This window comes from Saccopteryx leptura, chromosome 10, assembly GCF_036850995.1.
Source record: "Saccopteryx leptura isolate mSacLep1 chromosome 10, mSacLep1_pri_phased_curated, whole genome shotgun sequence".
Taxonomy (NCBI): Eukaryota; Metazoa; Chordata; class Mammalia; order Chiroptera; family Emballonuridae; genus Saccopteryx; species Saccopteryx leptura.
Window position 1 is genome coordinate 16,510,501 of NC_089512.1, and position 27,146 is coordinate 16,537,646.

General features: G+C 39.4%; 1 protein-coding gene across 16 annotated transcripts in view; it reads right to left on the bottom strand.

Annotated features, from left to right (window-relative positions):
* ARPP21 (cAMP regulated phosphoprotein 21) overlaps positions 1-27,146 on the bottom strand; it is a 160,680-nt gene that overhangs the window by 93,035 nt on the left and 40,499 nt on the right. For 6 of the 16 annotated variants that reach the window (XM_066350874.1, XM_066350873.1, XM_066350875.1 and 3 more), the window contains exons 2-9: positions 20,796-20,969; positions 18,791-18,957; positions 17,747-17,788; positions 16,888-16,977; positions 12,735-12,879; positions 11,249-11,327; positions 10,557-10,616; positions 9,706-9,846 (exon numbers count right to left, since the gene is read on the bottom strand). In XM_066350874.1, coding sequence (XP_066206971.1) covers positions 9,706-9,846; positions 10,557-10,616; positions 11,249-11,327; positions 12,735-12,879; positions 16,888-16,977; positions 17,747-17,788; positions 18,791-18,919 — 686 coding nt within the window. In that variant the 5' untranslated portion in view covers positions 18,920-18,957; positions 20,796-20,969. Of the gene's footprint in view, positions 1-9,705; positions 9,847-10,556; positions 10,617-11,248; positions 11,328-12,734; positions 12,880-14,856; positions 16,681-16,887; positions 16,978-17,746; positions 17,789-18,790; positions 18,958-20,795; positions 20,970-21,054; positions 21,122-21,224; positions 21,374-21,397; positions 21,512-21,550; positions 21,575-21,882; positions 21,994-27,146 lie in introns of those variants that run through there. The other 10 variants (XM_066350886.1, XM_066350885.1, XM_066350884.1 and 7 more) reach the window with 6 other exon arrangements.

The following is a 27,146-nucleotide window of genomic DNA, read 5'->3' on the forward strand; positions in this document are numbered from 1 at the left end:
TCTTTTTCACCTACAAGTATTTTCATTGGTTTACCCTCACTGCCAGTTTCTTGAAACCAAATAGCTTAATCCTTCCCTCTCCCCACATGCACACAAATGAAGAATCCATTTCTACTAAATATGGAGGTGTTCATAACAGTCTCTGAGTTTCATATTGAATAACTGAAAGATGGTCCTTAATATGCATAAAGGCTGCTGTGCACAACAGGATAAAATATTTTGGTGTTAAAATTAATAATAAAAATTTTAAAAAGAATAAAAATATTTAAAGCCAAACATATTAGGGGAATCTAAGTGACACTTGTTCCCTTAGTACTTAAAGTTTTCAATTGGAATACTTGCAACTGATTTTCTTTTCTTTTCTTCTTTGGAAAGTATTTCACAATTTCCACTATTTTGTCATTTGACACCATTTTAGTCTCTTTTAAATGAGACGATACCTTATAAATCCAATATAGGCAGCACTATCAAGCTTCCATTTAGCATCTTTTAAACATATGTTCACCTTTGAAAAAATCATTTTATTTTTCTCTATTTTGATTGTGTACTGTATGTATCAAGCAGAGACATGCAGACAAGCATAGTAAACACCTTGACCCACCTTTAACACAGGCTATTCATGAGCAACAACAAAATTGAGCAGAATACCCAAAGACCACAAGGGTCTCTAAGACATCTTCTCTTAAACTGACACCACTGCTCTGGCACTGGCTATGGGCATGAAGAGACTTGAAAGTGTCCATCAACCTGGACAGAATGATTCTATTTCCATGAAGGAAACCACAGGAAACAGTGATGGATTAATACACAGCTCCATTGGTCAAGATAGCAAAACAGTGGATATGCATGGTGGATCGGTTAAGTACCTTAAAATATCTCCGTTCTGTATATGTAGCTTTATAAATTAATATTCAATACAATTTACTAACACAGAAAAGCAATTTATAAAAGAACAGCTATACCATGATCATATTTGTTGAAACGATAATATATAATAATAACACTCACTGGTAGCAGTAGCTGTCTGTGGGTGGTGGGATAATGGACAACTTCTACAGCTAACTATTGATGTCTTTCTGATTATGATCATAAACAGGTAGTATTTCATAATAACAAATTAACAAAAACATTAGCTTAGAAAGATAGGAAACAAATCCAACAATTTAAAAGGGGTTTGTATCTAATTGCTGGATTATGGACAATTAAAATATTTTTATATTCTGAATGGTTTTGAAATTGTCTTTATTGGCCTATGTTATGTTATAATCAACTAAAATGAACATCTAGTTGTTTTCTTTCACTATTGCTAAGAGCACCTTCTGCTACACTGCTACTTTAAAAAAAATACCAGGATTAACATGGTCCCTGTTCTGGTTCTGGCTTATTACATTAAGACCTTCCAATATATGTAATCAAATAAACAAACGCACAAAAATCACCCTCTTTATTGCTATGCCGTTCTTGATCTGAATGCATAGAAACATGCATTTACTAATGAGAGTGTAATGATCATAACTAAGCAATAGTGCTCAATCTCAACCTTTTCTTCCTCTCTCAAGGGGAAATAGAAATTATAATAATATGGAAAAAGAGGGTCAAGGAGAAAATATATAATTTGAAAAAGAAAAAGAAATCACATGCAATTAAGACCTGGAATATTATATACATATTATCTGTTTGTGAGTTTGGCCATTTCTGAACAGTATTGAGCCTACTATCAGCAACAATACCGAAGAGGCATACACAGCAGACACACCTATTTAGCTTAACGAACTGGGCACATTTTTGCAAGTCTGCCTGTAAATTAGATGTTCCACAAATAAAACATCTAAAAAGAGGGCCATGGCCGGTTGGCTCAGCAGTAGAGTGTTGGCCCGGTATGTGGAAGTCCCGGGTTCAGTTCCCAGCCAAAGCACTCAGGAGAAGCGCCCATCTGCTTCTCTGCCTTTCTCCTCTCCTTCCTCTCTGTCTCTCTCTTCCCCTCCTGCAGCCAAGGCTCCATTGGAAAAAAGTTGGCCTGGGCGCCGAGGACGGCTCCATGGTCTCTGCCTCAGGCACTAGAATGGCTCTGGCTGCAGTGGAGCAATGCCCCAGGGGGGCAGAGCATCGCCCCCTGGTGAGTATGCCGGGTGGATCCCGGTCAGGTGCATGCGGGAGTCTGTCTGTCTGCCTCACCCGCTTCTCACTTCGGAAAAATACAAAAAAAAAAAGAAAAATCTATAAAGAAGAGGGCTAGTACTGACACTTTCTTTTCTTTAAGCTCTCCATTCTTTCATTTCAATCTTATAGAAACAAAATAAAAACACATTATATGAACATTAAAAAATAGTCACATTAATATAGCCAATGACTCAAAGCTCCATTCCCCACAATACACCATGCATTTAGTACCTAGCCCAATAATGTTACATAAAATGGATGTGAACTAGCACACTAAATTTAACAGAGCAACAGTTTTAATAATAAACTACAGTTTAAACAATTCACATATAAATGCAGATAAGTAAAGCCTAAAAATATGTGGCTTTTTTTTTTTTTAGAGAGAGAGTCAGAGAGATAGATAGAAAAGGACACACAGGAACAGAGAGAGATGAGAAGCATCAATCATCAGTTTTTTGTTGCAACACCTTAGTTGTTCATTGATTGCTTTCTCATATGTGCCTTGACCGCAGGCCTTCAGCAGACTGAGTAACCCCTTGCTCAAGCCAGCAACCTTGGGTCCAAGCTGGTGAGCTTTTGCTCAAACCAGATGAGCCTGTGCTCAAGCTGGCGACCTCAGGGTCTCGAACCTGGGTCCTTCCGCATCCCAGTCCGACGCTTTATCCACTGCGCCACTGCCTGGTCAGGCAAGTTCCTTACATGTTTATGACAGGAACTGTTTGTTTTGTTGTTAAAAAAAAAGGAAAGTAATAATACTTTAAAAGGTTTAGGAGGATTCAATGAGGTACAAGTAATGCAAGTAAAGAATCAAACCCAACGCCAGGCACGAGTAAAGCACTCAGTAAATACGACAAGCTATTCCTTACCACTGTTCATACTTTTCTGAGTAGCCCAGATCTAAAAAGTACACTAATGGATATTGAACCAGCACTTACATTCGTGTTAACCTTAATTAGCAGAGATTCAATCTATAGTATTCAAATAATGGTTTCATTCATCAGCTTCAAATAAGCAAGTAACAATTTTCTCAAGGTAATGTGTACTTTAAAACCTGCTGAAAATGATGTTTCTTGGCATTAAAGGCTTTTTAATATATATATATATTAAAAGGAATATATATATATATTCCTTTTAAGCTTAAATGTAAATCTAGAAGTTTTACTTGCTATGAAGGTCCAGAATGATGAGTGTACTCTAATCAATATAGAATTAACAGATAATTTTTGTATCTATAAACAAATACAGTTTATTTTAATCTTCCTGGTTTGAAGGCCAGGAAGTTTGGAAGTAGAGATGAGGAAATTTGGGGCTATGTTCCCCAGAGACTTCTGTGGAATCTAGAAAGGCTGAGAAGTTGGAAAGAGTCTGGTTGTGGGATAAAATCCATGTCTCTTAGTAGAAGTCCAATTGGTTGTTTGAAGATTTGTATCAGTAATTACAGTCTAGCATTTAAGTATACAATAGAGTGGAAATCGAACACCTTTGACCAATAAACTACTACCTTTCCATCTACTCTATGCCCCAGTTATCTCCTCTAAAGCCATGGCAATATGCTAATAGCCTCTCACTCACAGAAATGTTAAGATTAATAAAACAGGAGAAGACCAGCTATACATTGTATACAAACAGGCACTCAGCTACAAGTATGCCCTAAAACTTTTCTCAAGGTGCAAGTGCTGACATGACTGAAATTTCTATGACCTAGAACCCAGAAAGGAAGCTCTGAGGATTTGAGGCTCCTTCTGCTGCCTACAGAAGGCATGGCTGTAGCTGGAAGAACCAAGCCACTGTATTCTTGCTTCTTCCACAATTACTGTATGTCTAAAGCAATACTATACAGAGTACGTACATGTATAGAAACATTTCTCTAAACTGTTCCAAACTTTATCACACAGATAATGTATATTCACTCACACACAGAGTCCAGTCCTGACCAAAATTATGTCGGCTCTTCAAACTATTGAATATAAACAGAAGATGGGCATGTTTTCTAGTCTGTATACTTCTTTTGTTGAAAGCCCTGTACTGAACACCTGAGAAGTACATTTTGCTTAACAAGGTTTAAGAACATAGGTTTTGTCTCCCTTCTAAGTACGCAGGCCGATTTTTAATCCAGTGGGTTCTGTGGTCCTGGAGTTTGGTTCGTGTCATAGTTTTAATATTCATCTTACTATAAATATTGTCGAACTGTGATCTCTGTTCAATGTTTAAAGTAATTAAATGCAAATTAGGATGTCATAAGGAAACCAGTGGGTACTGGTGAAAGAACAGCATTTTGTGTTCTTTTGCTCTTATCATTATTTCAGTGTATTGATTCTATTAAGAACAGTTCCTGGTTTCCTAACCTTAGGAGAAGAGTCATGGGTCAGTGCCAGGAGCAACAGGTTTCAGTCTTGGTCTTCTGTGAAGTGAGTGGGTGAGAAAGATCAAGACATGAATGAATCTGTTTTTCATCCTGTAAAATGGTTCAGCTTTATCTACCCAGAATGTTGTAGGATAAATAAGTAAAAAATTTAAAATTATTATTACTCCATGGAAAAACATTTTAAAAATATTATATTAAGAATACTAATGTGGCCTGACCAGGCGGTGGCGCAATGGAAAGAGCGTCGGACTGGGATGCGGAAGACCCAGGTTTGAGACCCCGAGGTCGCCAGCCTGAGCACAAGCTCATCTGGGTTTAGCAAAAAAAGCTCACCAGCTCGGACTTAAGGTCGCTGAGCAAGGGGTCACTCAGTCTGAAGGCCCATGGTCAAGGCACATATGAGAAAGCAATCAACGAACAACTAAGGTGTCGCAACGAGAAACTGATGATTGATGTTTCTCATCTCTCTCTGTTCCTGTCTGTCTGTCCTTATCTATTCCTCTCTCTGACTCTCTCTCTCTGTCCCTGTAAAAAAAATAAAAAATAAATTAAAAAAAAGAATACTAATGTGGCCCTGGCCTGTTGGCTCAGTGGTAGAGCACTGGCCTGGTGTGTGGATGTCCCAGGTTCGATTCCTGGTCAGGTCACGAATCCCCCCTTCTCTCTCTCTCTCTCTCTCTCTCTCTCTCCCTCTCTCCTCCTCCTTCTCCTCCTCCTTCTCCCACAGCCATGGCTCCAATGGTTTGAGCGAGTTGGCCCCAGGTGCTGAGGATAGCTCCATGGCCTCACCTCAGGAGCTAAAATAGCTTGGTTGCTGAGCAAGAGAGTAGCGGCCTCATTTGGGCAGAGCTCACCCTATAGGGGGCTTGCTGGGTGGATCCTGGTCAGAGCACATGGGGGAGTCTGTCTCTTTGCCTCCCTGTCTCTCATTTAACTAAAAAAAAAAAAAAAAAAAAAAGAATACTAATGTTACAGAAGGTGTGTGCATGTTTCATTTCCAACATTAGATGATAAATTACACATTTGACACCCAAAGGCTCATAAATAATTTCAAGTAGGGAAAGGAATACAACAAACTTATTTTCTCTCTTCCCAATTTATTTCTGTGATTTACCTATCTCATCTATAGCATCTCATGGTTTCTAAGATGTTTGAGAATAATAATATAATACTTGAGAGAAATAATACGGAGTTAGACCAATATTAACAAAGAAGGCTTGGTTTGAGCCTGAGTATTGATTCAAGTACTAGGTTGTCCAGTAAATAAAACTTCATCAGCTTCCCTGAGTGCAATGCAATTCTTAGTTAGGTTTCTGATCTTTGACTTCAAGTCAGATGATTTTCACTATAAAAAGCGCAAAGTAAATTTACCACAGAAATGACAGGATGCCAACCAGCTAAGCATGGGTTTCCAGGAGGCACCAGGTCGCCTTCAGAGGATTGTTAAGCAAGCATCATGTCGGAATGTTGCTCAGTGTACTCATGGTGCTACTCACATGCCCAGCCCAAAGTAAAGAAACATAACAAGTGTGGGAGGAAAACATGGTGGGGTGGGTTTTTTTTCTGTTTGTTTTGATATCAATGCAATTAATCACCTTTAGGGAGTGAAATGCTTAAAAGTCAAAAGCCAAAGATTTCTATTTTAAAATTCAGCCACTTCAGGAAACTAAGCAGAACAGATGTCCATTGATTCTGATGGACCACTGCCCACTCCCTTCTGGGTCTGCCCACTCCCTTCTGGGTCTGCCCACTCCCTTCTGGGTCTGCCCACTCCCTTCTGGGTCTGCCCACTCCCTTCTGGGTCTGCCCACTCCCTTCTGGATCTGCCCACTCCTTTCTGGGTCTGCCCACTCCCTTCTGGGTCTGCCCACTCCCTTCTGGATCTGCCCACTCCCTTCTGGGTCTGCCCACTCCCTTCTGGATCTGCCCACTCCCTTCTGGGTCTGCCCACTCCCTTATGGGTCTGCCCACTCCTTTCTGGATCTGCCCACTCCTTTCTGGGTCTGCCCACTCCCTTCTGGGTCTGCCCACTCCCTTCTGGGTCTGCCCACTCCCTTCTGGGTCTGCCCACTCCCTTCTGGGTCTGCCCACTCCTTTCTGGGTCTGCCCACTGGGAAGGAGGAAGGTCCCACAATTCTGCCTCTTAGAGCAGCGGTTCTCAACCTGTGGGTCGCGACCCCAGCGGAGGTTGCCTAAAGCCATCGGAAAATACATAATGCATATCAGGTATTTACATTCCAAATCATAACTGTAGCAAAATTACAGTTATGAAGTAGCCACCAAAATTATTTTTTGGTTTGGGGTCACCGCAACATGAGGAACTGTATTGTGGGGTCACGGCATTAGAAAGGTTGAGAACCACTGCTCTTAGAGTAATAACTATCTATCACTTCAAGATTCTTAACAAGTTCAACTGGGCTCAACTTCTTCACATGGAGAGAAGTTTTATTTAGTACCAGGCTACATGTCATGGTTCTTGTGAATCACCTAATAGCCAGCTCAGTTAGTCGTCCATTATGGAACAAACAAACAAGCAAATTACTGAGGTCACTGGTACCATTCATCATCTCAAATACCAGGGTCCATACTTCTCAGGAATCAGGGCATTGAGTTCTTGAGTCACTGGACTCCTATGTGTCACCTAAAATCCCTGCCTTTGGGCAGCCATTCTTGTTTCCTGGTGTTGGGACCTGTCACCATTTCCCTCCAGTGGATCTGCTATTTCCTTTCTTTGCTGTATAGTTTTCAAGTGGGGGATTTCAGGCAATGACAGTGGGTGGGTGTGAAAGACAAAAGGAAAAAAAATATTCAAGAAATGACAACCTTTTAACATGAAAATTATCTGGGACTAGTTAAACAGTTACTCTGCCATATGCAAAGACATTCAAGTGCATGTGGGGCTTTGCCCGTGACTGATGTTGACCCTTTAGAAAACTCTAGTGCAAGTAGATGGTTTCTAGTCTCCAAATAAATCCTTTCTCAACAGTGAAGAAAAGGAGAGGGAGGTAGAAAAAAAAATCTAATACATAAGCAATGAACTGCTTTGGGCTAAAAGCATAGAAAAAAGGCAAGAGAAAGTGAAGATCAGAAACAGAGACCAAAATAAATAAATACATAAAAAGGGCAAAACTTACACAAAAAGAGATTCTTATATTTGTAGCATTTAAATACTTTTTATAAAATCACTGTACACCTTTTTAGCCTCCCTCCTGAATATCAGAAAGCAACATTATAGAGAGTAAATACATTATAAACATCATTTGCATGACCAAAATAGAACAGACCCTAATACCTCTGCCCCAGATGTTCAAGAGGCTCCTTTGGTGTTGACACATAATCTGACAGTTAACAAAGAATTCCAACAGAAAGTCTTTAAAAGTGCTAGAGGGTGAAACCTATTTTTGGCAATATACCGGGGAAAAGAGCTAGAACTAAAGGCTATCAAACACAATAAGGTGAACGTCAACTCAAAAACTCCATTCATGATCAACCGGACAGCAGTAACTTCTATAGGAGAACAGGTCTAAAACATGGGTACTGATCCTCAGGACGACGTGCCTGCAAAATCAGTGTGCATTAAAAATAAATGCACTCTCTGTTCCGGTTGAAACTATTTCAAACAGTTCACCTGACCTATGGGCTTCTGATATGAGCCCAGAGAGAGAGAAGAGAAAAACCAATGAAAAGAAAATCGTTAATTGCTTGCCTAGTTTGCAATCAAAGTGTCCCTCCCTGCCTTGTAGAACCTGAAAGTCATAGAACAACCAGAAGGGAGAACGAAGAACAACAACAGCAGCAACAAGTAAGAGTAGCTGATGGAGTGGGAAGAGGTAAGAGATGAAAGGGCAGCGACCTTTCCACCCCTATTCCTATTCAAAAGGGGAGGCGCAAGTGCCCACAATCAGATAAAACGGAAAGCTGATCAATTTTAAAATGTATTTTTCCAGCCAAGTAGAACACAACTGCAAGACCCAATCCTGCTGAAACTTCAAGGGCTCTTAAACATTATCCACTTCCAACTCCCCTGCAGATAAATAAGTAATTGGAAGCCCAGAGAAGTGAATGGCTCAGCGTCCCTGAGATAACGGCCAAGCTCCGCACCATGTCTCCCAGTCTGCATCCTCTCCATTAGGACCTTCATTCTGGTTCTGCTGCACACAGATGGGGCCTCGGGCAGAGACCGAGCCTGTCTCCATCCCCACCTGTCCTGATGGCTGGTGAGTGGAAAACACTGTTTGAACCATGCTGCTTTGCTTGACATACAAGTTCATTTCAGTGACATCACATTCCTAAAGGCTGTGCAATTTACACGATTAACTGCTCACACTGTATAAAAACTAAATTATAACACACGCATGTTCTCAGAGAACGCTTTACTTAGAAGACCGTTTTTCCATTTAATGTGTATTTTGCTTATAAAAGTGACTTGCTCTGTACTCAGTAGATACCTGCGTTTAAGAGAGACAGTTCCAAATTTCCAGAGCAAATAACTACATTTATCTTAGGCCTTTGGTGACTCAATCGTACCAAATCAAGAGATGAAGCAAACAATTTTTTTAAGGACCAAAAACAACCATCTTCCTCTGAGAGCCAGAACTTCGATATCATCTAGCTCAAAACTCTCATTTTACAAGGGGGAAAACCCACTGAGATGACAGATTTTAAATGATGTGTTTCAGGTCACACAGCTAAGTGAAGAAGTGGGTGTTAGAGGCAGGATATCTGTCTCCAGGTTAGGTGCTCTTTGTGAGTTTAGAAGCCCCAATAAGATGGAAGTCTACAAACCAGAAAAAGAAAGAAAAGGACAATTATCCTGCATATGTCATTGCTGTTTTAAAATGTCTGTTATTTCCAACCTCAGTTATATTTTGACAGAAAATCTTTCATGGTTTTGTTGATAATCACATGGAGTACTGATGAAAGGGAAAAAAAATTGTGTTTCAGGAGCTATGTTAAAGATCAGGGAATAAAATTCCCTTTATTGCCTGAATTTTATAAACTTCCCTGGTTTTCCGATAATCTTCTACAGATAAATGCCACACTGCTGCAGATAAGAACAAGCGATAAATAATACTGCACGCTGGAAATGTCATGTACTTTGAATTTTACACTGTGCTCTTATAAACGAATCCATAAGAGGAAAACAGAAATTTCTAAATAAATACAGAGACAGGGCTTACATTCTTGTGTTGCTGGTCTTGTTGATGATAACAGACTTCCCTGTCTGATCGACATTGTGATCCAACCCAAAGTAGGCTGCCACACGGTGGACAAGCATCCTCTGGTAGGATGACATCTGAGGGAACTTTTTATAATGATTACTGAAAGAGAGTACCAAACGAAGTGGAATCAGCATTTCTGTTCCTGGTCCAGAGTGTATTTTACAGGTACACACACAAAACTATTTCTCTTTCATCCAAGCCACTTCGTCTCCAGCATTGCTTCACGTTCCCATTATAAAGCACATTTTCCACTGATTATAGATTTATCGATTAAGCTACAATAAACATCTTTGTTCCATAGCTGCACATTTCTCTCACCAAAGGGAATGCAATGTCTGTTTGGAAAGTATTCTATTTTAGTCCATGATACCTTACCAATGGAGCCAAGGCACAGGACAAATGATATGACATACTACGTGACTGCAGATGCCTGTCTGGAGATGTGTCATTACACGGTTTACATTGACAGCAGCACAATTATTTCCAGGCGTAACTGACTGCAGCCAGCTGGAGCCCATTAAAAAACTATAATAAAAATGAAAAGGGTCGCTTCTCATTACAGCTACTCTATGCTAATCAGTGCCCCCTGTATATAGCCATTTTGTCAGGAATTTAACAAGCAGAAGCACACATGGTCCAAACAACAATTCCCATTAACATCGGGATCCTAACTTCAAGAGAATTTCCATTTAACAAATCTGCAAACATATTAAACAATATTATATCTATCCCTAAACCTTTCCAGAATAAACCCAAATACCAAACCAAGACACATCACACAAATTAACCAGCATTTCAATTTAACATACTTGTTGTCACCAATGAAATCAATAATTTCCTGCTCCATTTTCAAGAGTATCATCCTGTCTCTGCAAAAGAAATGTGAAAATGAAAAGGTTTTTATGTATTTTCCCTTGCCAAAGACCTAAAAAGGTTCATCTGCACGCATGAAAAAGATTGTTTTAATGTTATGTGGCTGCAAACCTGACTCCAACACTTCTTGGGAATATGCTTTCCAACAGCATATGGCTTCATTCTACTTAAGATTATTTCTCAGCGCATTGGTTAAGTTGTTTGTAATACTGAGACTTTTGCAGTTTTAATGTAATTAGAATATACAGGTATCAGGCCCATACAACATGCCAAATAATTTGTATATTTTCCATTAATTGGAAGCTAAACCAAGTAGAAGGTTCTATAACTGCAATGAAGAATAATTGATTTATTTGATATTGACTTTTTTCCTCTATTTTTCCGTTGAACCAGTTTCTCTGACCAGGAAAGCATAATTTGTAAATTATAATTTATTCACCCAGGAATTAAGAATATCAACAGTAAACATACAAACTATTAACAGAAAAGAGAGAATACAAGAGATAGCTTAAGACATTGGAGAAGGTATCCGCACTTTACAACTCCCGTCTTAGAAGTATTTGTATTAATGACTCTAATTGTAATATTCCACTTGACTCTTGTAAAAATAAGAGGTTTAAGAATTTACCTGGAATTATTCTTTAACGTGTTAATCAGAAACTCATGTAAGTCTATGCCTGTAGAATCCGTGTATTCTTGGCTGCAATCTGAAACAAACAGCACGATGGCATTGTCAGAAATGATGGTGGTGGGGGTTGGGGAGTGGGGGAAGAAGGGGTCTAAAAGGTACTCCCAACCTTTCCTGTCTCCCGCCTGCTCAGGTAAATTTTAGGTGAAGCTATTGGTATGAAAGACCTATTTCAAAACGAGCAATTTGTCTGTACATCAGAATTAAAATTAGATGCAGGGATTGAGAGCGCCCAATAGATCCTGACTGTAGAAACACCCAATCCTCATTGGAGGGGAAGTAGGCACAGTATGGGTGGGTGGTGGGTGGGGCCAAATATCACGTGATCGTTCTGCACTTTCAATCACCCAGGGCACGACCTCCACGTGACAGGTACTCTCAACCCACGCAGAGAGCTCTGAAGAGTTTGAGATCCCACAGAACTCTCTTACTCTTAAACAGTGAAGGGGGTGGGGGGAGAAAGAAAGCTCTAAGACTATTAATAAGTACCAAACATAGGAGGACACTATTTCCAAGTCTTTTAAATCTTCTGATGCTAACCAAAGCTTAATTTCTAAGACCGTTTTAGAAACCTATAGTTCTTCACTCTTGTATAAACATGGTGGGTTTTAGATAGTCATCAGCGAAGACAATCATTATAAGCTGATATGTGGTATTCGTCATTCCTTAACTGATCGAACACCCTATTCTCTTGCACTTATCAAAAAAAAAAAAATAGTCTACTAAAAAGCTATTTATTCATGGCATTCTTCATTTCAACCTTAGTTTTTTTACTTTTATTTTTCTTTTAGTCTTGTACAATTCTATGCACGGCAACAATTTGGAAAGTCTGAATTGTAGGTTTGCAGGGTTAGAAGAAAAGATTTTTTTTTTTAACGTTTTATCAAAGTAGAAGTCGGTATGCTTCTTTAAGTGAGATACTACTTTGCAGTCTGTGGGTGCACAGACCCAATTCATCTGTGCCAGGTAAAATGGTAAGTGTGTATTTCATGGACATTGACACATATGTCTGTGCTTGGAGGAGGACATCACTTATAGACTGAGAACTGCGAATCCATTGTCAGTCTTTTAAGATAAACGTGTAAGCTGTAAAACTAGGTATCACTATTGTTCAGCAATCCAAGTTAATGGGACTAATAAACCTGAAACAAAAGCAGGTTTGCGTTCATTGCTTTGTACAGACTTATCTTTGAAAACAGGAGATCAAAAACAGAAGTGTGATCATAAAAATTAGCTTCCTGGCTACACAAATAATGACATCATGAAGAAAATCAAGTTCACATCTTTTACACACACACACACACACACACACACAATTAAATACAGAGTTTGGTGGGTAGTGAATATGTATGTAAAGCCTAGAATGTATTCTGTGACCCTCGTGTGTCCAAACTGAGTAAGTTAAGGAAACATTTTTCACATTCACCTTTTGATAACATTCTGATCTTGGGTTTTTCAGAGGATTTATCTTTGTTTTTATCCTTTTCTTTTTCTCTTTCAGAATCATCTTTTCTAGATTTATCATCCTCTTGCAGGCTGGGGAAACTGGAAAGCTGTAAATGAATTGATTCCTGTTGGGGGAAAAAATATAATAATTTAGGGCCAGATTTAATCATTTCTGTCTGCTTTCCATTTTGCATAGAGGTTATTAAATATGGGCAAATGAAAGCCAGGTGCAGATTTTTTTTCTTCAATGGGGGAAAAAAAAAATGAAACCTGTCAGGAAAATAATTGCCCTTTAAGGTGAATTAAAGTTCAGAAGTCAAAGGGAAGTCATGAGAAGCATCTAATACTAAATCTTTGCCTTATGATTACTAACCTGAAGCAAGTTACTTTCCTGTAGATCAAATGCCTATTTTCTCTACAGGCTTATTTTTAAATACCTAGGGGAAAAGAGTCTTTATCACTAAGCTTGCATCATGGCACTGTCATGTCTCAAAAAAAAAAAAAAAAAGAGAAGCTTCTACAGTTCTTTTCTATTCCTTGTAAGGAGAAATTATCACAAATACAAACAGACAGATGTTACAAAGCATAATTACAGATAGAACAGACGTAAATAAAGGCCCTAATAGTCAATTTACAACAAAAAGTCTACTTCAAAACAGTATCAACAATGCTTTTTACTACTAAGAAAAACCAAGCTATATAATTGCAGGAACCTGAGGTGTGAATTATTGTCATACAGACGTTGTTTACAAATGCCCTTAACAAATAATCATAATATATAGTTATAATCAAGTACTGCTTTTTAGAAAGGGTAGAAAACAGAATCATATTTCCCATCAATTACATATACATATTTAATATTATTTTAACTTTAGTGTTGGTTAATCCTTTCCAAAATGTAAGATTCTCTTGGACAGATGCTTATATATAAGATTGACCCTTTATGGTATTTGGGCTGAAGCCGCTTTTGCATTTATTTATGTTGTACTGAAAATGAATCATTTTGTATTAACTCATATATCAGACTTTTGGCTGACAGTATGTTCACTGTTTTGAAGAAGAATGAGCCCAAGTATGTTTTTTAGTTTTGTAAAAATTCTATGCTATGATTAAAACTATGACAAATTAGCCAACATTAAGCCCACATGTTCTTATGTAAGAGATCATTTGATGGGAAAGCTTTCTTTCACTAGTGACATTAAAATTTATGATGTAGGAAAAAAATATTCCCAGTGACTAATAGTGTTTTTTTCACTGAATACTAAACTGCTGCTCATTTACATGTGACTAAGTTGATGCTCGTATGACCTCCAATTATGGCCAATCTGCGATTCTTAAGGTTCTTGGTTCACTTGTCTAACCTAACAAGCACAAAATCAAAGTCCCCCACAGTCAAAGTTTCTTTTTGTGGAGGGGCTCCATTGTGAATTCATGGCTGGAATAAAAAGTCACCGTGGTTGGAAAGACACGTGATATAAAAGATGAAATAAAATACGTTCTCATGATACATATTTATCTTAGCTGATTTCCTGACATTCACATGTTTATTCTGGAGACGAACATATACAAATTATGTAAAACCGAGTGTAATTTGATTACAGGAACTTTTATCATTTGATTAGGGACAGGAATGGTTTCTTCTGCAAAGCTTCAGGCAGGTTTTAGGGTTATGATTTGTTTCTACATGCTAAGAAAACATCTGGAACATTGCTGGGTCAGAAGACAGGGCAGGAGTGGAGAAGAATCAATCTGACATTTGATCAGGTGGGGAAACTGAGGGTCCCAGGCCAGGAAAGTGGTCTCATTGCTTCTTCAAAACCAACTGAACCATCTAGCCTCCATAGGTTTGATTCTAAAATCAGAGGCTTGGAAACAAATATAAATGTAAGAGCAGAGGCTAACGGACATCATTTACCAAAAAAAAGGGGGGGAGGGACAAACTCATGCCATGTGTGGAACACTGCTATACTCAGAAAAACACCTGTCCATTCTACACATAAATATACATTATGGTGTTGAAAGAACACACAAAAGTGCTATAGAGTTGGTAAAAAACGGTCTGTTCTTTTTTAATATTTTTATTGATATGCTCAATAATAAAATACAAGTGTTAATAAATACATTGGTACAGGATAAGTTTATGTCCAACAACAGTAAAAGAATGATTCAAGTTGCAGTAATACACTGATAAAGAGTATAACATTAAAAAAAGCAACACTCTTTTAACTTCAGGACAGACTGAACCATCAACTATGGGTCTGAGATCAAGTAATACAGGTAGCAAGAGTTTTTCCCACACAGGAAAATGAAGGCAGTTTTCCAAATACTGTGAATATACATTGGGGAAGTGGTACGATCCGCACACTGTATACTTCTGCCAGTGTTTCCTGGGATTCCCATCCCACACTTTGTAAGTGCCGGTGGTAGCTAATGAAGGCATTGCATATAATAAGCTCAAAGGTCTGCTTCTTTATTCCCTAAAAGACTAGCATGGCCACTCGCTTCTGTGTGTGTCTCTGGGTATTCCCTAGCAGCCCCCTGCTCCCACCACCCCTCGGCCAGTCCAAAGAGAAGCTTGCAAGCTCTAATTCTCTCCTGTGAAGCTGGCCTTGGTTACTGAGCTTGGAACCAGCTGGAACAAAGCACCGTTGGCATCTTATTTCTCTGCACCAATGGTATGGATGGAGAAACTAGACCTAGGTCCAGGGCAGGTGCTATGATACAGATGACCTCTTAAAAAAATTTCCTCCTGGTACCTTGCCAAATGGGATAAAAATAATAATAATAATAATAATAATCACATTACGTCTCTAAAGGCTGTCCTCCTCTGCCCTGCATGGGAGTGAGGGACAGCTGGGCAGTTCCTTCTCCCAGAGTCTGTCATTTCTGCAGAGTTAACACATCATGTGCAGTACATTACAAGCCATCAGTCAACATTGAATAATACAAGCCGTGATATTCCCATGATTCCCCCTGTTCAATCTCCTCCATTGAAAATAGAAGCACAAATAAAATGGTGAAGAAAAGCCACACGTTTCTCAGAACCCGAGTAAAATAAAAACTTGTGGATGAAATATAGTGATGACTACTGAAAGACAGCCTGTCCCTGCCTTACAACAGGAGTGGCGTGTTAAGAAAATGAGGCTAGGGGGAAAAAAAATTACTCAGGACAAAATCTATAAGGAATTTATTTTTGGTCCTTTTAAGGAAAGTGCTCTCAATGCTCTCTGTAACCATGAGAATTTTGAGTATTTCAATTAAAGTATAAAGAGAAAAAAGCAAAACAAGGCCAAACACAAATAATGACATCGTAAGTCAATTTTCCCTCCTCTGGGCTCAGATAAATCATTTTACTTTGGTCTCGACTGCTCTCAGCCTCTGAAGAAATAAGGGAACTATCAGCAGCAAGACTATTTAATAAAAGCTAATATTGTGCCTAAAAGGCAAGCAAGAATAAATATGTTGTGAGGTTTCCCATTTTGTCACCAAAGGGTTTTGTCAGAATTTTGAATTTTTAGAGTCTTGCTGTAAGTTAGAAACAATAACTGTAAGGATATGCAGCAAGATGTTAATAATATTAATTTAAATTCACCACCAGCTCAGATTTATTTCTGAATAATCGTTCTAGCATTGAGACATCTCCACAAACGGCCATAAAAGTCACTCTCCTAATCTCAATGCATCTTTTTCACTATTTCTAACTTTTGATTGTAGTCAAGGGTTATATTTCTTAATAGGCAAATGCATTTTGGGGGAGGTGAGAGGTAAGACTCTCCCATAAGGAGGGAGATGGGACACTTAGGACTATATTTGGTTCAGTCTTATTAAGAAAGAGCCTTTGAGGAAATTCAGCACTACTGGGCTTACTTTTTAAGTTTTAATCTAAATTCTTTTGAATTCTTTTCCATTTGCAGTTTTCAGAGGGTCTGGAAAAAAAAACAAACGTAATACTCGGTGACAAACTGTGACGCTAGTTTAGAACGTCTCATAAACAGGGGTTGAAGCTAGAAAAACGATTTCTTTCTTCAATGATGTTTTTTTTCTCCCCCAAAACACTGTCTACAGTCAGATAAATACCCATGCACACAAAGGTGGGTCCCGTTCATGCAAGAAAGTAGTAACGGGGGGTGTACCTGATCCTGGAGACTTTCCCCTGCGGGTCTGGCTGAGGATTCTTCACAGACAGCAAGACTGCGAGTCAGTTTACCTTTACCTGCTCCTGACTTGGAAGGGGAAAGAAGACAGGAGGAAAAGAAAAAAAAATAAAGAAAACAAACAGAAAACATTCTCAGGCCATCAAATCATCTCCCCCTTCACAGGACAACCCCAAATCAGACCTTCCACCTGAGCTTCCGGTGCTGTCTACCTTGGCTCAAAGATATCAGACCCCTGTGCTCATGGGGAGAAAGGTGAGGGGGCATACGAATGGGGTGGACTTAAGGGACACTTTCAGCAAACTGTGCCCACCGCATTGGACACACACACGGAGATTGGATTGCTGCTATTTCAAGAAAACAATAGAAGCCAAAGGCGACAGAAAATCACGTTTACTGAAATGAGGTGTGGAAGCCCGTGAACTGACAAGACGCTCTAAAAAGATGAAGAATGTGTCCTAAACACCAGCCCCTCTGTACTTCAAGGTGGAATCAATTGAGAGACAAAAACATTCACCCCCCCCCCCAACCTGATTTACAATGAAAACATGACAGGCAGCTGTTTGCTTTGTAAAGCACTGTCAGATCTGCGTGTGTGAACGTGGGGTCGAGCCCGAACCGGGGCAGGTTTGTGAGCTCTACATGTTCTGAGGAAAAGCAAGAAAGGAAGACAGACATGACCACGGCCCCATTAAAAGCAGACAGCGCCAGGACCGCAGAATCCGCCCCAGTATCCCCACACAGCCATCTGAATTGTTGGCAGGTCCTTTCATTCAGGTGGAAAAGATGCAATTGCTATCCAGGGTATCAGGTCTACGTAGGACCTCTGGAACCCTACCTTTGACTTTCTTCTTTCTTGGTTCTGAGCCGCCAGCCGCCTCTGAATATTAGAAATAAAATAAAACAAACACAAACAGTAAATGAACGACCAGAGAGGGAGAAAGAGAAAGAGAGGCAAAATGTGTCACTGTAGTGGAGAATCCAACTGTAGCAGCAACAGAGCCATTCTAGGCTCTGTGGGAGGACCCTTCCTTCCCTCGTTCCCCCGAACTTCTGACCATCCAACTTGTAGCTCTCTCTTCTTTAGCAGCTATTAGAGAGGAGAAAAGCCAACTTTGAAGGCTTTGGGCCATTATGTGATTATCTGCCCTTGCTCTCTGGTCTATTTAAAAAAGTTAACACTTTTGTAGCTTTAGTCAAAGAAAATCCATACAAGCTATTTGCAAGTACAGTTTGTTTTTCCTCTACTAAATCTTTTCTCCCCCTCATAACTCGTGATGTACTTTATCACACCAGTTTTTCAGGACTGTCAATCACCTTCAATCACTTTCAATCTCCCCCCACCCCTTTGTAGCTCCCCCCACCTCTCTCTCTCTGTTTTTTTTTCTCTCTCTCTCAGAAGCCTTGGGCTTAGATTTGTTTGCTAAGTAAGAATCGAACCTTAGCCTGCCCATGAAGGGCAGCAGAGCTCACATCATCGATCTTGGCTCCTCTGTCATAAACTGAGCCTTCATCTTTTCACGGAATAGCAAACCCATTTTTAAAACTCAGCTCTCCTAAAGCTGCCTTGGCAGAAGCCCCCCCACGAACTCCATGGGGTGGTCTGGAAATTAGTACGGAGATGCTGTGTGCAAATTCAGCCACTAAAAACGTCCTTTGGATAGTTTCATCTCCAAGGGCATTTTCAAGCATGATTTAGTGAGGAAAAAAAAAAAAAAGTAACAATAATTGGGGAAGGAGAAGATAAGCTTTGTGGATTTCCTACTCATTTTGCTCATCAAACTCTTTTTAAAAAGAAGAAAACAAACCTTCAAAGTAGCCTGAAAATGCAAAGAAGGAACTGCACACAACGGACTGAGAACCGGATGGTCCCCAGGCTTACCTGCAGTTCCAGCTTCTCCTCCTCATCCAGACTTTCCGACTTAACAAGGCCATTCTCTGGAGTGGCCCTGTCCTGCCCGGTCCCGCCTTCCTCCACTATGGCCTGATCCAGGTCCCCTTGCTCAGACATGCTCTCAGACGCAAATTAAAACAGCGAGGTTCGATGCCCTGCGAGGTTACGATGTCAGAAAATCAAGTTAGAGCTGGGTGAAGTATTTGCTGTTATTCTCGAGATAATTCATTGCTCTCTTTATATTCAAATTCAAATGAGCAGCTCAGGCATCCTTGCCAATTTTATAAAAAAAAAAAAAAAAAAAAAAAAAAGGAGACTAAAACAAGATTACATAAAGTACCCAAGGCAAACACAAGAGGCAGACTGGGTTGCCCTATGCATAACCCCACCAACACATAACACTTGTGAAGCACACCTTACCGTCTCAATGGGTACACGAATAAACAGAGACAGCTGCTTCCACACACTAACCGTCCCTGTGCCCCCCACCCATGACAAAGTAGAAGAAACAGAAAGAGAGTATTCCTCCAACTCTTGAACAGAAAGCCCTGCCCTTCTGAGTCAAGAAGTGGTATTGGTGTTTACAGCACTCCTAGGATGACTCAAAGATCATTTGCAAGTTTTAACCATCACCATACTTTTCCAGGTATAAGAAACACAGTGCACTCTACGAGGGGCCAGGAATTCGTTTCAGAGGTAATAATTCACAGTAAGGACGGGATCTAAATCGGGTACTTTTTACCCTTCCGGGTCAACACTTTCAGGCTGCAAATTGACAGCGACTTTTATTCAAGGCCAAAGCCCCCTCCCACCCAGAGCCACACTGACCCTGTGGAGATGGGTTTGTGGCTGCAGCCCCCGAGGAAGCTGTCGCACTAAACTCCTCCAGGCCACTCCCGGCTCACAATAGACCCGGGCACAGACACTAGAGGGCTTTTCAAAGTTCCAGCCTGTCTGTTAGTTGTTTATTGTTCTCCGACTCTCCCCCCTTCCGATGGGCTGTCAAATGAGGCTCCTAAACCATCTCACAGTTACTTTGTCCTCAGTTTCTCTTTTTTGTAGATGTGAGAAAAAAAAGAGGAAAGAAAGAAAAAAGAAGGAAAAGAAAGAAAGAGAAATATGGGAAGAAGAAAGGGAAGAGAGAGAGAGAAAAAGCCACTGTAGCCCTAGAAACTCAATTCTTTTTGCATAAAAATTCCTAAGCAGTGACTGTTCTCTTCTCAGCCATTAAGAGTCGTCCTTATTATTGGATAAATCAGGGTTTTGAGATGTTTTTTGGAGTGTTTAATTGCCATTTGCTAATTCAGTATCTTTATTCCCAACAGGATATAGGAAATACGAGAGAAAGCTTAAAACACAGCAATTTCTGTTGCAAATTTGCTAAGATCCACCATGACAGGACAGATGGTATCTAATGATATCATAAAAAAAAAAAGTAAAAAAAAAAAAAAAAAAAAGGCTCATTTGGCAAAGGATTGTGGGAATGAAAAAGGAAAAACTTGTAAAGTACGGTGGTCTGAGTGTGTGAGTAGTGAGCAGTGCTTTTAGGGCTGGGGGGGCTTTAGGCTGTACCATCCAGTGTGTTGTGACAGATTTCTCTTCTTTCTGTGAAACTGGGTATACAAGTAGTTAACAAAATTAAAAAAAAGAAAGAAGTTCTGTGTCCCGACAGCAAACAGCTTGTTTCTCAAGGTATTGGACAGGGGGGGAGGAGATGGGAAGTCTGTTGTCCTAACTTTTTTTTCCCAGAGCATTTCAATAATAAAAAAACAAAACAAAACCAAAACCAGATCGTGACCAGATTTAAAAAGGAAAATGGAGTGAACACACTGAGTTCAATTTTACAAACCAGAAGCCAGCCGAGAGCCCACTCCAAACCCGGTCTGTTTTGCTTACACTTGACGAACTGTTCTATGCAAACAGGCACATTTATATAACAATGAAAAGAAAGAAACTCAGATGAGATGACAGCCAGGCAACAGGACTCTTTTACCTTTTGCGCAGAATTCCCGCTGTAGGTCCCGGCGACTGACTGGCGGCTTCTGTCGTTCTACTCCGGAAAAATCCTCACAAGTGATCAGAGGCAACTGGAGTCCCATGTCCCCATTAACAGTTCGGAATGCCCATGTCCGTGCGAGTCCCTTACACAGTTTGACACATCGTCAACCTGAAAAAAAGATGAAAAGTCAATAGTAATACTTGCAATAATCATGGTAGGGTGAAGGACCAAAGAAATAAGACCGGTTTCTAACACTAATGACCAGCTTCCAGCAAAATCACGTTCACAGCTTGATCCAGCTCCACCTGTCTCAAGCTGCCTGCTTCTTCTCTAATGAAGGCTACAGCCGGCTGTTCAAGTCAGAGCGGCACCCACGCAGGGAGCTAAAATTAACAATTGCATTATGCACCGAAGATTACTCACTTCAATTTTAACCTTTTTTAGTGAAATCTCTCACTTTATATTTAAAAAAAAAAAAAGAAAAAAGAAGAAGCTTGTGTGTTTGCCTCAATGAGATTCCAGATAACCTATGAGCAGAAGTCTTGCCTCCTTTTTATAACCAAAGCCTTTGTCTTAATTAGAGATTCATAAAATACACCGTCATGTTGTTGCTGTGACTCTCTTCCTTATGAAGATGATCCTAATGACGCGGAAGGAAAGACTTCGATCTAATGAGGCATTATCTACACAGTAAAAAGAGCAGTCTCATGATGGCCCGGGCCGAGAAGGGTTCCTTCCTCGCCACTTACAGTTTGGGAAGGAGCATCCCTAATATTCCTGTTGTGCGATCCACACAAGTCTCTCTAGACCCCTCCCTCCCCGTTAGGATCGCCACCGCCAGCTGGGCATTCTGTGTGACAGCAAAGACATGCTGTCAGAGGGATTCAACAGATTTGCAAAGTTTGAGCCTGCTGCAAACAATCCATGCTCTAATGTGCACTTGCTTTTTTTCTCACCACTCCTACAGGAGCCGAGGCAGAGACAGCCTGAATGCAAACATGGAGATGGAGCCCTAAAATAACAGTTGCCAAGACCAAGCTGTAGCTCAAGTTTTGCTGCAGTTCTATACTCTGTTGCATACCTGCTAAGTCCAACCGCAGGCACCCCTCTCCCATCACATGTCCATCTTCGAGAACAATAAGTGCATCTCAGTTATTGAGTCTGAAGTTCAGAAACCCTCTCGGCCTCCCCCTCGTGGCCCCCCTCCCAAGTTTAAATGAGCGCAGCTGACTCCTCACTGGATTTTACTGCAGCTATGTTAACAACATATTGGGTTACAATGCCATTTGTCGTGCGAGAGAAAAACAACCTTTGAAAATGCAATCACTTATACAGTCAATCATTGCTAGCTTTCTTGAGGTTTTATTAAAATGGATAATTTGGCTTTGAATTCTGTTTCTTCTGTTGTTAGAAATGACATAGCTTATTGAGAGATAAGCAAACATGCATTTAGGGCAAAAATGAATTATTAATCAACAGTAATTTTTATTTTTCAATTTTGACCAGTTTCACAATGGCTACTATGACTACTAACAGTCAGTGTTAAATACAAGTCAACATGTCTCAGAATCTAGTGAAGCAATCAGTCAGCATTTAATATTTCTTAGAATAGGCACCAGTAACGGATGGAATTACCAAATGCTTTTTCTGAATTCTGTTTCCTTTTCCCCCAAAGAAAATGAAGTTATTAATGATCAGCACAACCTTTTTGACTCCTTTCTCTGATCCTCATATTTGTACAGTGGCCTTTAATCCAACAGGTGAATGGTAATGCAGTTTTCAAATCTAAACCTAGTCGCATTATTCCAGTAGGTGGAGGCAAGATATACTTCTTCCATTGGGAGAAAGAGAAAGAACAGACTCATATCCACTTAACCAGCTCAGAGCGCGAACAGCCTGGATATGTGTGTGTGCGTAATTACCAGGACATGTCCTGAAATAGCACCGAGCTCTGAAGCCAGCGAGGTATTATTCTTGCATGCCTGAATCATAAAGTCATCATCTACCAAGATAAAAGCGAATATGGGCATATGGGCATGAGCAGAGAGAAGCATATGGATCACAAATATTTTTGTAACCGAATAAAATTGTTCTCTTTGCTAAAACAGTGGTGCCAGGAAATCAACTCCACTCCAGTTTTCTGTTCGCCAAACTAACCCAACTCTTCCAATGCCATTTCATCTTAATCTGTTCCAGTTTCTCCCATGGTCACCAAGAAGCAAAACTTTGTTTAACAAGTATCTTCAATCTAACATTTAGCTAACAGATATCCTGGCCAAGTTTCAATTGTTAAAGTTGGAGGAGGTGGAAGGAGAAAGAGGAGACTCTATACAAATAAATGCACAAGATAAAAGTTACTACACTTAACAATGAAAATATTTTCACCATAATTTAGAGCAGCGATTTGCAACCTTCCTCATCTCGTAGTGCACATAAACAAATTACTAAAATTCTGCAGCGCGCCAAAACATACATTTTTTTTGCCGATCTGATAAAAAGACAAACGACAACAACAAAATCTAGTTATAATCTTGATTCATTTACACCAGGCGGCCATTATTGTGTGGGCTGTTGTCATTTTTTAAAATTTGACAATCTAGGAGAAAAGAGTTCAGTGTCTCTGACTAAACAGTCAGGTATTGGTGGCTTTAAAAATTCTTGTAGCACACCAGTTGAAAATAGCTGATTTAGAAGAAAACATTTAGTAAATGCAGTTAATCGTTTGCAAAACAAGCTATAGGAGATTGATCCACAGTGCTCTCCACTATTTATAATGATTACCATTATACCTTAGATTTTTGTTCTTTCTTATTTGTTCTCCTTACTTTAGAGTTGCAAATCGTAGCAATTATGGGGTTGTTGGGATGAGAAAGAGAGGGAGAGAGGAAAAAGGCACAATGCAACATTCCAAATATTCTTTCATCTCCACCAACCAAATAGCTGTGTCCTAATTGTGTATGTGTCGCATCTATTAATCACTAGGCTGTCATGTGGAGAAAGAAAAATTAAACTTGATTCAGATTCCTAGAGTAATTTAGTTCTCAGGGGATAGCTGAAATGAGAAATTAAAGTTGAATTCTATTAACAAGTTGGAAGGGTCACTTTATTCATCACTTCCCTCACAATCTTTTACTAAAAATTAACACAGGATGACTAATCTTATCCTAAATCAGTATAAGTACTTTGTGAAAAAACGACACAACCAAGATTTACTTATTTGAATGATGGAAATGTTTCTCCCATACACGTTGTTACTTCCTTTTTTAGCTGGTCACTGTTCTGCAAATGTAAACCACTTGCTAATTGTGTTGACACTTGTGATTTGTCAGTTTGCTATAGATGATATTTACAAGCTGCAACACCTTATAAACCAAAGACATACCTGAGTCATGAAATAGTTATTCTGTTAAAGTTTTTTTTAATGTTATGAATGTATAAGATTAAATTAAAATAGAAAAAAAAGGGGAAAAAATTAAAAGGGTAAAAAACGTAATTGGAATATAATTCTTTGAGAAACAAGAGCAACCATTGTATGAACAGAGTGCACAAACTACTATCTTCCGCAAGTTTGAAAATTTCCCCAGGTGGCCAAAAAAAAAAAAAAGGCAATGAGACATTTTCACATAAATTTAATTTCCCAGAGAAAAGATTCTTCAATACATGTACAAGGAACATTCGACCAGAATCTCTACCCTTTAGTTAAACTCCTTTGGGTCAACCCAATGCGTAGACATTCTGTAAGATTATTGAGCCACACATGCCCATGACAAAATTTTCAGACAACTGTTTTGGAGGAAGAACCTAGCAGGATATTTAAGAAAAGTATTTTTCATATTAGGGTATATATATGTTTTATATCACTATTCTTATTTGAGCAATTTATAACATCTGTAGAATATCACTTCTTTTAAAAAAAAATATTATAGTAAATTAGACACAAGCATCATCTACATTTACTTTTAGCAGAAACTGAGTAAGGAAACAACTAATGTCAAAGATTTGGACATAAGAATAACCCCAAACAAGCATAAGTGCCTTTAAAACAGGCCAATATTTCTATTTTTATAATAGGTCTTTATTGAACCTGTACTATGTGCAAGGATGTTCTACATTATGATATGATATTCAAGCCAACTAAGACAATCTCAAAAATACTTTCTTTTTCTAAAATGTGATAAAATAAAATAAAACTTAAATACTTTTAACAGGTCCACATGAGAAATTTAAAAAATGAATTGAAGAATTTTATCTTCATCATCCTCTTTTTGATTATTCATGAACTGGAAAATAAAGATGACTTCTGCTTTTATCATTCTTAAGTGTTTTCTCAGTGCCTTTCAAAGACAAGAAGACATAAACTTGGGAGAGGTATATAAGGAGCTGGATCCCAGAGTCAATATTTGGATATCCCCATGGGATGAACTAATTGTTGAAAGGAATAAAGTGAAGTGTAACAGGGTTCATATAAGACCTTACATTTGGGTCCTCCCCCCCCAAAAAAAATTATATCACTTTCACCTTCAACCAAAGAAGGGTTAGGAAGCTACAAAAGTAGCTATAGTCAAATGGTTCAACATATTCAGATAAAGAGAAGCTGGTCTTGCTTCAAAAGTTGGTGTTGCGGCCCTGGCCGGTTGGCTCAGCGGTAGAGCGTCAGCCTGGTGTGCGGGGGACTTGGGTTCGATTCCCGGCCAGGGCACATAGGAGAAGTGCCCATTTGCTTCTCCACACCCCCCTCCTTCCTCTCTGTCTCTCTCTTCCCCTCCCGCAGCCAAGGCTCCATTGGAGCAAAGATGGCCCAGGCGCTGGGGATGGCTCCTTGGCCTCTGCCCCAGGTGCTAGAGTGGCTCTGGTCTCGGCAGAGTGACACCCCGAAGGGGCAGAGCATTGCCCCCTGGTGGGCAGAGCATCGCCCCTGGTGGGCGTGCCGGGTGGATCCCGGTTGGGAGCATGCGGGAGTCTGTCTGACTGTCTCTCCCTGTTTCCAGCTTCAGAAAAATACAAAAAAAAAAAAAAAAAAGTTGGTGTTGCTACAAAAGTTAGAGTTAAGGGGGAAAAAAAGAACCTACTTTTAAAACCACAGAACTACCATATGACCCAGTAATTCCACTGGTAAATATATATGCAAAATAATCGAAAGCACTCAAACAGATGTTTGTATACTAATGTTTAACAGTATTATTCATAATGACCAAAAGGTGAACACAACCCAGGTGTCCATCAACAGATGAACTGATAAAGAAAATATAGTATACACATACAATGGGATATTAGTAAACCACAAAAAGGAATAAAATTCTAATATACACTACAATATGGATGGACTTAGTAAAATAATCCAGAAACAGAAGAAAAAATATAACTCGACTAATATGAGGATATGAGGTATGTATAATAGGCAAATTCATAAAGACAGAAAATAAAATAGAGGTTTCCAGGGGCAGGAGATAGGGAAGAAAGCAGTATTGTTTAATTGGTACAGTTTTTTGATGGGGATGATTTTTTTTAAAAAGTTGTGGATATAAACGTGATGGTTATATAACACTATGAATGTATTTATTGCCATTGAATGGCTAAGATGATAACTATCACTTTATGTATTTTTTTTTACATTTTATTTATTCATTTTTTTTAGAGAGAGGAGACACAGAGAAAGAAAGAGACAGAGAGAGGAAAGAGATAGAAAGAACAAAGGGAGGAGCAGGAAGCATCAACTCCCATATGTGCCTTGAACAGGCAAGCCTGGGGTTTTGAACCGGCGATCTCAGCGTTCCAGATTGACACTTTTACCCACTATGCCACCACAGGTCAGGCACATTTTATGTATTTGATCACAATAGAAAAACCTTTATTTTTCCTGAATATTATATAAATCAAGAGTAAACAAATCAATATACATACAAACAGATCAAAGGCAGAAATGATAGTACTACTTTGCAACATTTCCCCTGATAACTTAGTAATACATCCACGTAAAGACAAGTTTTGTGCACGTAACCTATCCAGGTTTACATCTGGCTCTAATAGATACTCACTCAGTAAATGGGACCTTCAGAAATCTTACCATCATCTTAGCAGTCTTGTCTCTGCAAGATAAGCTTTACTATTGAATCCTCCAATGTGGACATCGCGAGAATAAAGAGGTTAGGATGCAATGTTCGAAGACCCTTCCACGGCCCCTCTACCAGAATCAGCGAGTGTTTGGCCAATGTTTTTCCCATTCACAAAAGGAAATAGACACCATTTCTAATGAAAAAAGACACCATGATCAATTTTCATGCCCAAAGCTTACTCTGGGCCCAGTCTTGCTGCACTACACACAGCAGGATGCCAATAATCAGGGTG